This window comes from Astatotilapia calliptera, chromosome 14 (genome assembly GCF_964374335.1).
Source record: "Astatotilapia calliptera chromosome 14, fAstCal68.1, whole genome shotgun sequence".
Lineage (NCBI taxonomy): Eukaryota > Metazoa > Chordata > Actinopteri > Cichliformes > Cichlidae > Astatotilapia > Astatotilapia calliptera.
Window position 1 is genome coordinate 36,809,177 of NC_137435.1, and position 12,575 is coordinate 36,821,751.

At 43.1% G+C, this 12,575-nt stretch overlaps 1 protein-coding gene across 4 annotated transcripts in view; it reads left to right on the top strand.

Annotated features, from left to right (window-relative positions):
- nf1a (neurofibromin 1a) overlaps positions 1 to 12,575 on the top strand; it is a 133,939-nt gene that overhangs the window by 17,647 nt on the left and 103,717 nt on the right. For all 4 annotated transcript variants that reach the window (XM_026191694.2, XM_026191697.2, XM_026191695.2 and 1 more), the window contains exons 3-4: positions 5,360 to 5,443; positions 8,347 to 8,543. In XM_026191694.2, the coding sequence (XP_026047479.1) occupies positions 5,360 to 5,443; positions 8,347 to 8,543 (281 nt within the window). The remainder of the gene's footprint in view (positions 1 to 5,359; positions 5,444 to 8,346; positions 8,544 to 12,575) is intronic.

The window sequence follows — 12,575 nt, forward strand, 5'->3', positions numbered from 1 at the left end:
GATTCCCAATCGTGCTTTGGAAAGAAACTTTATGTTTGTGGTGTGATGTGGATGTACACTCGGCCAAGGAGGGAAATTCGGGAAATTCGGTTTCTGTCAGTCCGGTGAATCACCTGTCACCTGGCTCAAACAGCCTCTCCTCCATACAGTCCTCATTTATGAGAAACAGACAGTAAGGTGGACAGTATGTCCTCGTCACTGTTGCAGTCAGGGAGAGCCCGCGTGTGATCCCCTTTAACTGATTTTTAGTTTTAGTGTTGTTTTTCTTCCCTCCAAGTTATAGGTGCTGGACTTTAACTCAGGACCTTCTTGTTGTGAGGCAACAGCAATTTAAGGATCTTTTAGATAGTTGTGTTCGAAAATCTTGGTAGATCACCGATTTCTGAAATACTCAGCCTGTCTGCCCGCACACTGTTTACAGTCACTTCAATTCAATTCAATTCAATTTTATTTATATAGCGCCAAATCACAACAAAAGTCACCTCAAGGCGCTTCATAGATACAGAGAAAAACCCAACAATCATATGACCCCCTATGAGCACTTTGGTGACAGTGGGAAGGAAAAACTCCCTTTTAACAGGAAGAAACCTCCGGCAGAACCAGGCTCAGGGAGGGGCGGCCATCTGCTGTGACCGGTTGGGGTGAGAGAAGGAAGACAGGATAGAAGACATGCTGTGGAAGAGAGACAGAGGTTAATAACAGATATGATTCAATGCAGAGAGGTCTATTAATACATAGTGAGTGAGAAAGGTGACTGGAAAGGAAAAACTCAATGCATCATGGGAATCCCCCGGCAGCCTACGTCTATTGCAGCATAACTAAGGGAGGATTCAGGGTCACCTGGTCCAGCCCTAATTATATGCTTTAGCAAAAAGGAAAGTTTGAGACAGTGGAGGCTCGAAGCGAGGAGGAGGTTTAAACCGTGTCTGCCGTCTATCGTGATGGGAAATGTGCGATCGTTGGCAAGTAAAATCGACGAGCTCTCAGCACTGGTACGGAGTCAGAGGGAATACCGAGAGTGTAGCCTGATGTGTTTCACCGAATCATGGCTGCACCAGGTCATTCCCGATGAGAATGCTTCCGTGGAAGGCTTCCACACTGTTCGGGCGGACAGGGACAGCATCGCTAGCGGTAAGCGTAAAGGAGGTGGGCTTGCTGTTTTAGTTAACAACCGGTGGTGTAACCCTGCCAACATAACAATCAAAGAAAGGATTTGTTGCCCGGACACTGAACTGTGTGCTGTTGGACTCAGGCCGTATTATTTACCCAGGGAATTCTCTCACGTCATCTTGGTGGCTGTTTATGTTCCCCCCTCTGCTAACCCCACAGCTGCATGTGACACTATCCACTCTGCCATAGCTCGGCTACAGACTCAGCACCAGAGTGCCTTTATTGTGATCTCGGGTGACTTCAACCATGTATCACTGGACAATACACTACCAACATTCAAACAATATGTGGACTGTCCCACCAGGGGAGAGAAAACTTTAGACTTACTGTATGCTAACGTCAAGGATGCATACAGCTCCTCCTCCCTCCCCCCACTTGGTAGGTCAGATCATAACCTGATTCACCTCACCCCCCGCTATGTGCCAATTGTGAGGAGGGAACCTGTGACCACCAGGACTGTTAGGAGGTGGTCAGAGGAGGCAATAGCGGAACTACAGGGCTGTTTCGAGGTGACCGACTGGGAAACACTCTGTGAGCCTCACGCCGAGGACATCAATGGGCTTACTGAGTGTATCACAGACTACATAACTTTCTGCACCGACTCCATTGTTCCAGCTCAGACTGTTCATTGTTACCCAAATAACAAGCCGTGGGTGACTAAGGACATCAAAGCCCTCCTCAACAACAAGAAGAGGGCTTTCAGAGGGGGCAACAAAGAGGAGGTGAGGAAGGTCCAGGTGTTACTAAAGGACAAGATCAGAGAGGCTAAGGACAATTACAGGAGGAAGCTGGAGTGGAAACTCCAGCAGAACAGCATGAGAGAGGTGTGGAGGGGCATGAAGACCATCACTGGATTCAGGCCAACCAACAGCAGGGGAGCTGAGGGAGGTGAGAATAGAGCCGACGAGTTGAATCTGTTTTTCAATAGATTCGACACCACAGTGTCTGCTCCCACCCCCACAACCTCACCTGCAGTCAGCCTGGAATCCAGAGCCACACCACTGTGCCAGCCTCTCTCTTCACATGTTGCCTCCTGTGAGATTCCTGACACCCCTCCCCCACCCATCACCTTCACTCAATACCAGGTTGAGATGCAAATGAGGAGACTTCACTCAGGCAAGTCTGCTGGACCAGACGGAGTGAGTCCCCTTGTCCTCAAGGCCTGTGCCCCCCAGCTGTGTGGAGTCTTTCATAAACTGTTTATGCTGAGTCTGAGTCTGCAGAGGGTCCCGGTGATGTGGAAGACATCATGCCTCGTCCCTGTACCAAAGACTCCTCGTCCCAGTGGCCCCCAGGATTACAGGCCCGTGGCACTGACCTCCCACATCATGAAGACCCTGGAAAGGCTCATCCTGGACCAGCTGCGACCCATAGTAAGACCACATCTGGATCCCCTTCAGTTCGCTTATCAGCCTCGTCTCGGAACAGAGGACGCCATCATCTACCTGCTCAATCGTGTCTACACCCATCTGGACCAGCCGGCGAGCACTGTGAGGGTCATGTTTTTTGACTTTTCCAGTGCTTTCAACACCATCAGGCCGACCCTCCTGGGTGATAAGTTAGCAGCGATGCAGGTGGATGCTTCTCTGGTGTCCTGGATTGTTGATTACCTGACAGGAAGACCACAATATGTACGTCTCCCACAGTGTGTGTCTGACAAGGTGATTAGCAACACAGGGGCACCACAGGGGACTGTCCTCTCCCCCTTCCTCTTCACCCTCTACACCACAGACTTCAGCCACTGCACAGAGACCTGCCATCTTCAGAAGTTTTCTGATGACTCTGCGGTGGTTGGATGCATCAGCAGGGATGATGAGACAGAGTACCGGGCTGTGGTCGACTCCTTTGTCACGTGGTGTGAGCAGAATCATCTGCAGCTCAACGTGGCAAAGACCAAGGAACTGATCGTGGACTTGAGGAAGACCAGGAAACACTTGACCCCTGTTTCAATTCAGGGGGTCAGTGTTGACATTGTGGAGGACTATAAATACCTTGGAGTACACATTGACAATAAACTGGACTGGGCTAAAAACACCACAGCACTTTACAGGAAGGCCCAGAGTCGTCTCTATTTTTTGAGGCGACTGAGGTCCTTCAACATCTGCCAGAAAATGCTGAGGATTTTCTATGAGTCTGTTGTGGCCAGTGCGATCCTCTATGCTGTTGCATGCTGGGGGAGCAGGCTGAGGGTCGCAGATGCCAACAGACTTAATAAACTAATCCGTAAGGCCAGCAATGTTGTGGGGATGGAGCTGGACTCCCTCAAGGTGGTGTCGGAGAGGCGGATGCTGTCCAAGATAAAGACAATGTTGGATAACACCTCCCACCCACTCCATGACATGCTGGTCAGTCACAGGAGCTCGTTCAGTGAGAGACTGAGATTACCGAAAAGCACCACTGAACGACACAGGAAATCATTCCTGCCTGTGGCCATCTCCCTGTACAACACATCCACTTAACACACTGTTTGCTGCTACAACTACACGTTTCTTTTCCAAATATTTATTTATAAGTGACTTATGTATGTATGTATGTATATATATGTATATATTGTACTATTCTTAGTTAGTGTATTGTCTGTCTTGTCTTAATGTTGGTTTAAAATGGAGCACTGTAACAAAAAATAATTTCCCCCAGGGATCAATAAAGTATTCTGATTCTGATTCTGATTGATTGAAGCCTAATCTTAAAATTAGAGATAGTGTCTGTCTCCCGAATCCAAACTGGAAGCTGGTTCCACAGAAGATGGGCCTGAAAACTGAAGGCTCTGCCTCCCATTCTACTTTTAAATACTCTAGGAACAACAAGTTAAATCACCTCTCTACTTTAAGGTTAATCTTAAAGGTTGTCTTGACCGTGTCTGAATGCATTGTTAATTTTTAAGATGTTTTATTTGGGTCTTTCCATCTCTTCAGCAATTTTTAGAACATTTTCTGCTTGACCATTCCAATTTGCATAACTAGAGTAAAATGGAGTAGCCTTCTGGACAGAGAGCTCCGATGTTATTCCCGGGATCTGCTGGAGCCACACAGTTATTTCATTTTTAACTTTAATTTTTATATTTTTATTTTATTTTATTCCTTCCTAGTTAAATGTACCCTTTTCATATTTATTTCCTATCTTATTCATAGCCTTTTCATTTTTCTTTAGGTCACGAGCAGTTGTGTAAGCATTTCACTGCATATCGTGCTGTGTATGACTGTGTATGTGACAAATAAAATTTGAATTTGAACCTTGTTGCTTCTCAGATTAACCCTTGATTGAGTTTAAGGCTAGTTACTAAAGTTCATGCACTCTGCTCTATGGGATTCTGTCACATAAGATAAGATAAACCTTTATTAGTCCCACACATGGGAAATCTTTTGGTCATGGCAGAAAGTACAAGTTTAAGAGCAGTAAAACTTAAGAAAAACACAAAAGAATATGATAAGATAAACTAGAATAACATACTATTCCTCAAGAATAAAATACTATTATAAAATAGAATAAAGTGCTCTGTTATAGTAGGTAAATTGCTTTTGGTAATATTGCACATCAGGGAGACAGTTACAGTTGTGTACAGGATGTGTGTCTGTCTGCACATGTGTGGTCATCTGCAGAGACCATGCTGTAGAGTCTGACAGCAGTAGGAAGGAGAGACATGCGAAATCTCGCCGTCCCACATCGTGGGTGCAGCAGCCTGCCACTGAAGGAGCTGCTCAGTGCTGTCAGAATCTCCCAACCTGTGCCTGTGGAAGTCTACCACCAGCTCCTTGGTTTTTCTAGTGTTGATCTGGAGGTATTTCTGCTGGCACCAGTCCACAAAATCTTGGGTCAGTTCTCTGTACTCCCTGTTGTCCCCATCAGTGATGAGGCCTAATATTGCAGAGTTGTCAGAACTTCTGCAGGAAGCACGGGGTGGAGTTGTGGGAGAAGTCTGCATTAGAGTAATTACTTTATGGCGTACCACCATAAAGTAATTACTCTGGAGTTCAGAACTGGACTGAGATCACCCCAAAGGGTCCCAGTGTGGTTGTTTTTGCCTTACGCCTAAGTGAATTTACTGTGTTCACATCTGCGAAAATTAAGTTCACAACAGCAGAAAAAAGAATGAAAATTTGATTTAAGCAGACTAAAAAGCATAGGTATGAAAACACCCTAAGATTTAAGATCTAATTCAGTGATGTTATGTCTGTGCCTGTCTTCACAGCGGATATTTGGAGAAGCATCTGAGAAGAACCTCTACCTCTCTCAGCTCATCATTCTAGATACCCTGAAGAAGTGCCTGGCTGGGGTGAGCTTTACCCTCTCACAATATGGTTTTGTTCTGTCAGGGAAAAAAAATTCACTTGAGCAAACTTAGTTATGTCTAAGTGACCTCATCTTATTGAAGACCATATCTAACTAAGGCAACATTGACTTGACAGTGAAATTTTCTTTCCGTAATTTGTCAGTAGATGGCACTATAATACAGTGTAACGCTTGTGATCTTGAGGGCCAATTAAATGAGACAGTCTAACCTATGAAGTGCCACTCCTGCTGCATAGCAGCCGTGACACCAGCAGCTTTGTTCAGCAAAATGTAGATAATGTAGTTCATGAGACTTGCTTTATTTCACTTTGACTGTATAATATAGATATAATAGAGCTTACATTCATTTTAACACATTAAATATATTTTATTAAAATTACCGGTGGAATTGGTAGAAGTTAACTCAGTTGATATATACTGTGCTTCAGTAAAAATTTGAAGTACATTCACTTCCATTCAATATCATTTTATAACTTCTTCTACTCTACTAGGCTTCATCTCAGAGATGAATGTTGTTCTTTTAATATATTTTAATATATTGTAACCACTACACCCCAATGCAATATGTGTTTAGTTTGTTTAAGTCAAGATGTTCACTGGATAACTTTGTATCACTGGAATACTCTATTCACTTGTTAGACTCTTGCAGCAATATTTGGCTGTAGAACAAAGGAGAAGCTCGAGTAATAAGTCTAGTTACAGACTTTGTCAGTACAGGAAAATCAATTTCTTACCATCTAACAGGAGATTTGTGCTTATGTGTTAAATCTAGACCATAGGTTGTTAACTACAAACCCCTCTGAAGCACAATGACACCAAGACATTGGGTCAAACTTTTCAACCAATTTCTTTAGGAGTTCTTGGTGCTAAGAGTGCCAACATTCGAGGGCCATGTAGGTTTGGGGCACTTTTTTTGCCTTAATAAATTAAATCCTTTAGGAGCTTTTTGTATTTACTTGGCTTATCTTTATCTAGTATTAGACTTTGTTTGATGACCTGAAACATGTGAGAAATATATGACAAACTAAGAAATCAGGAAGGGGGCAAATGGTTGTAATTAGAGCTGGGCGATAGAACAATAACGATATGTATCGCGATATAACTTTTACTCGATAGAGAAATTAAGCTATCGCGATAGACCTCGCCGCTCTTGTCCTCAAAAAAAAAAAAAAAAAAAAAAGGTCAGCCAATCCAAATTAAGTAGCGCAGAGCCGAACCAATCACAGCCGCAGCGTCACGTCGCGTCGCGTGACTTGTTACGTACAGCACAAGTGCCAAGCCGCACGTGTGTTTGTTTGGGAAGCAGCCAGCGGGTAATGGAGCCAGCGCGTAATGGAGGAAATGAGTGTGCCGACTAGAAAAATCAACCGAGCGTGACCGAAGAGAAAACAGATGATGGTTCCAATGCCGGAGAGATTGTCGAACGGAAGAGCCATAGAAGTTCCGTAGTGTGAAGGTATTTCGGCTATTTCAAGTCTGACAAAAAACAGAGTAGCGTGCCGAAAGCAAGTCTGGAAATACAATAAACTGGTGCATGCGTCACACTGTGCGCCACGTTATTGTTTCGGTGAAATGAATTTCTACAATACTGTTACTGTTAATTCTACTCTCTGCAGTGTTTAAATGCTTACATATACACACAGTTACTGTCCCTCCACACATACGACTCGGTTCTGCTTCTATGCCCCAGCTTTGTTTACTTTTTCCCACCGAGGCTTCTAGACTTCTGATTGGCCAACATTTCTGCACGGTTAGGAATCTAGCGCCACCTGCTGCTTTGGCATGTTCATAGCAGCGTTTTCCTTCATTTCTGCCTTTATGTGTGGACGGGATTATTTTTTAAAACGAAAACGGAAAATCTCCGTTTTCAAAAATACCCGTGTACGCGTGGACGTAGCCTCAGTCTCTGACTGGAAGCGCTAATTCGTCATTCGGCTTTTGTCAGACTAAAGTAACTGTTAAAACTGTTTGAAAAGCTAAGCTATACAACAAGGAGAGATTGAGAATTTCCTTTTAGTTCTCAGTTTATTTGATATTGACAAAAGTTAGTCAATTTTGTCTGTTCTTCTGTAAAACAAACTAAGATTTATTTTTAGAATTAATATTTTGTTTCTAAGTGGAATTGACAATTTAGTCTGTTTCGTTTGTTCTGTTTTGAAACTTAAACGCTTTAGCGGCTGCCTTTTGTGTAGTTTGCAATATTTGCCTTTATTTATCTGAAAAAGTCTCATGTTCCTTAAGTACATCTACCCTGTTGAACTTATTATGGGAAATAAATATTTAAATAAAAACAAGCTGCTGATTATTTCACATTTTACTTGTGAGCAACGGCACATTTAAATCTTACAAATATAGTTATTTGGCTTATATCGTGATAGATATCGTTATCGCCTGAAATGAAAAAAACATATCGTGATATGAAAAAATCTCATATCGCCCAGCTCTAGTTGTAATAGTATATAGTGCAAGAACATCAAAGATTTGATTTGACTTTGTGTGAGTAGAAACTGTAACAGACACATTGAATATCTGGGGTATAGTGGCAAGTTGTTGTCCGTCAAATTTAGGCTTCACCATCACTACCATTTCTACTACTATTATGTAGTGTAACTCAGAAATTATTCAGTGTCTCTGTTGCTGTTTCCCCTCATGCAGACACAAACCCCTAAGTACACTTCTCTTTCATGAATCTTGCTCCCCATGACCCTGGGATTGGTTTACCTTTGGCTTTCACAAAAATGACTGAAGCCTGGTACTTCTCAGTAGTTTGTGCTAGGGCTGTGTTTGTAATTTCAAATAGCTTCCCAATCAAAATGCCATTTCACATCATTGAAACATCATGTAGCCCTTTTGTTGATTGCCCTCCTCTTTGTTTTCCCTTCTCAGCAATCCAAGGACTGCTTGCGTCTGGATGAAACTATGCTGGTCAAACAGCTGCTGCCAGAGATCTGCCATTTCATTCACACGTATCGTGAGGGGCACCAGCACCAGCATGCTGCTGAGCTACGAGCCTCAGCTTCGGCTGTCCTCTTCTCTCTGAGCTCCAACAACTTCAGCGCTGTTTTTAGCCGCATTTCGACCAGGTAGCACATTCACCTAAGTCTGTCATTTGTTGTGTAAATATATAAAATGAAAAGAAATAGACCAGTGGCCTAGAGGGTTTGAGGTTGAAAAAAATATATCAAATCTTTTAATGAATTGAATGAATTTCTAACTTCTCAAAGAAGTCCAATGTGCCTACTTAAATTTTTATTTTTTTTTAAAAAAAGGGTGAATTTAGTTAAGTGAATTAGATAATTATTAGTTTCAAATGTGTCTTTGACAGATTTCTAAACTGTTTGAAGGTCTAATAAAAAAATTAAGCAATATATACGGTGCAAGTATTCACAGCACTTTCTCCAAAATTTTACACACAATGCCCTGTGACAAAGTGAAAAAGATTCCTTGAAATTCTTGTAGACATATTAAAAATAATATTGCATAACAGAATAATCATGGATTGGAAGGCTTGACATGGATTGGATGGATTGACATCATGGATTGGCTAGTGCTCTCACATACACTGTCATCAATGGGAACTTTATATACACAGGCGTGTCTTTCTAAATCCAAGTCCAGTTGCCTGAATTTATACCTTTATGCCAGGTGGATTGCAATCAAGTTGCAGATGATCTGATCTGATTGCATCTGACAGATGATCAATGAAAACAATGCACCTGAGATCAGTTTTAAGCGTCATTGCAAAATGTGTCTACACACGCACACGCACACACACACACACACACACACGGCTAGACCCCTCATGCTAACCAAGCCTACCGCAGACATGAGTGACAGAGATAAATGTGAAGCCATACCGGCTCGGAAGTCGCCTGGATTAACAAGGTCCGCATCAGGTGTCGAGGAACCAGGGCATGCTGATTAGAAGTGGGCTACTGGAACCAGACGGCATCGGTAGGCAAGTGACGAAAATAGAGCGCTATTTGAATGCTACTATGCAAGTAACCCCTGCGGAAGGGGTTACATGAATAGGATGAGGGCCTTATGGAGTCTTCGATACCCAGCATCCACATTAACGGCGAAACAACTAGTAGCTCTGTTTTCTAACATTCGGAAGAAAGGATTGCTCTCATGGCTAGAGATTCACAAGGTACAACACTCATGCTACAGCTGTAGGGGGCGATTGAAGAACTGAACTAAAAGATAAGATCATGGCGAAGCTTGAAACCTGGATCCTCTGTAGCCGGTTACCAAGACTACGTGAAGTACACTTGGAAGATTTAGTAGATGATGTAAATGAAGTACCAGGGACGGACACCTAGGGCTCCGATTACTAATGTGACCACTGTTAACTTCACCCTCCACATCTTCTCAAGCTCATCTCTGAGCCCTTGGCTCTTCTCTGACTTGACTCAACAAATACTTTAAACATACAGTGGGGCAAAAAAGTATTTAATCAGCCACCGATTGTGCAAGTTCCCCCACTTAAAATGATGACAGAGGTCAGTAATTTGCACCAGAGGTACACTTCAACTGTGAGAGACAGAATGTGAAAAAAAAATCCATGAATTCACATGGTAGGATTTGTAAAGAATTTATTCGTAAATCAGGGTGGAAAATAAGTATTTGGTCACCTCAAACAAGGAAAATCTCTGGCTCTCACAGACCTGTAACGTCTCCTGTAAGAAGCTTTTCTGTCCCCCACTCGTTACCTGTATGAATGGCACCTGTTTGAACTCATCATCTGTATAAAAGACACCTGTCCACAGCCTCAAACAGTCAGACTCCAAACTCCGCCATGGCCAAGACCAAAGAGCTTTCGAAGGACACCAGGAAAAGTATTGTAGACCTGCACCAGACTGGGAAGAGTGAATCTACAATAGGCAAGCAGCTTGGTGTGAAAAAATCAACTGTGGGAGCAATCATCAGAAAATGGAAGACATACAAGACCACCGATAATCTCCCTCGATCTGGGGCTCCACGCAAGATCTCATCCCGTGGGGTCAAAATGATCATGAGAACGGTGAGCAAAGATCCCAGAACCACACGGGGGGACCTGGTGAATGACCTGCAGAGAGCTGGGACCAAAGTAACAAAGGTCACCATCAGTAACACACTACAACGGCAGGGAATCAAATCCCGCAGTGCCAGACGTGTTCCGCTGCTGAAGCCAGTGCATGTCCAGGCCCGTCTGAAGTTTGCCAGAGAGCACATGGATGATACAGCAGAGGATTGGGAGAATGTCATGTGGTCAGATGAAACCAAAGTAGAACTCAACTCGTCGTGTTTGGAGGAAGAAGAATACTGAGTTGCATCCCAAGAACACCATACCTACTGTGAAGCATGGGGGTGGAAACATCATGCTATGGGGCTGTTTTTCTGCCAAGGGGACAGGACGACTGATCCGTGTTAAGGACAGAATGAATGGGGCCATGTATCGTGGGATTTTGAGCCAAAACCTCCTTCCATCAGTGAGAACTTTGAAGATGAAACGAGGCTGGGTCTTCCAACATGACAATGATCCAAAACACACCGCCCGGGCAACAAAGGAGTGGCTCCGTAAGAAGCATTTGAAAGTCCTGGAGTGGCCTAGCCAGTCTCCAGACCTCAACCCCATAGAAAATCTGTGGCGGGAGTTGAAAGTCCGTGTTGCTCGGCGACAGCCCCAAAACATCACTGCTCTCGAGAAGATCTGCATGGAGGAATGGGCCAAAATACCAGCTACTGTGTGTGCAAACCTGGTAAAGACCTATAGTAAACGTTTGACCTCTGTTATTGCCAACAAAGGTTATGTTACAAAGTATTGAGTTGTATTTTTGTTATTGACCAAATACTTATTTTCCACCCTGATTTACGAATAAATTCTTTACAAATCCTACCATGTGGATTCATGGATTTTTTTTTCACATTCTGTCTCTCACAGTTGAAGTGTACCTCCGGTGCAAATTACTGACCTCTGTCATCATTTTAAGTGGGAGGTGGGGGAACTTGCACAATCGGTGGCTGACTAAATACTTTTTTGCCCCACTGTATAGCATGGGTCCAGAGAGGGACACATTGAGCACTTGTGGACATTGGTAAATGGCCTGCATTTGTATAGCGCTTTACTAGTCCCTAAGGACCCCAAAGCGCTTTACACAACCAGTCATCCACCCATTCACACACTGGTGATGGCACTGACAGAGGCGAGGCTGCCGGACACTGGCGCCACCGGCCCTCTGACCACCACCAGTAGGCAACGGGTGAAGTGTCTTGCCCAAGGACACAACGACTGAGACTGTCCGAGCCGGGGCTCGAACCGGCAACCTTCCGATTACAAGGCGAACTACTTTAAAATATAAAGCCTTTGAAACCAGATGATTCTTTTTAATGCACCCTGTATTATTATCCTTAGTAATCCCCTGACTTGGGGCTTCAGGCAATAAACGTGCCAACAATAAAGAATTTTTTGGGGAATCTTGTCCAGTAAGTCTCTAGGCTATATTTAGGTCCATTAATTATTTTTGCCTCTCTATTATTGCACAGTGGAAAACTATCAGTGTTTGGCCTCGCCAAAGCCCAAACCCCAAAGAAGAGCTTTGTAACATCCTTCAAAAAGCCTGTGGAACTATTCCTAAAGACTAAATAAATAAAGAAATAAATAACAAGAGAGTTCAGGCTGTTCTTGCTGTATTGAAGTACAAAGGTAGTCATACCAAATTTAGATTTTATCGTAAAACCGGACTTATCGTGCTTGTTGTTTTCAACATGTAGACATCCATTCGGGACTACAGAAAGTTATAGAACCTACAGTGCTATTTATTTTATTACAATAATTTTAGATTTTAAAACCACCTAGAGAATCCCACCAAGTATAAATCAAGCTTTCATCACACTGCTTGTGAAACTAAACCCACCCAGCAATCTAATTATTGAGTTCTTAGCTTTTGCATCTGAACTATATAAAATCATACCATTTGTTATTCATCCTTATCAGAGAGGTTTAATTAAAGGTAAATAAATCTAAGACAACAACAGGGGGAAAAAAAGCCACGCACTTCCTCCAGGGCCAAAAAAACATGAACATGGAAAAGAATTAACTTTGTTCTTTTCAACCTCAAATTTCCTTACTTATT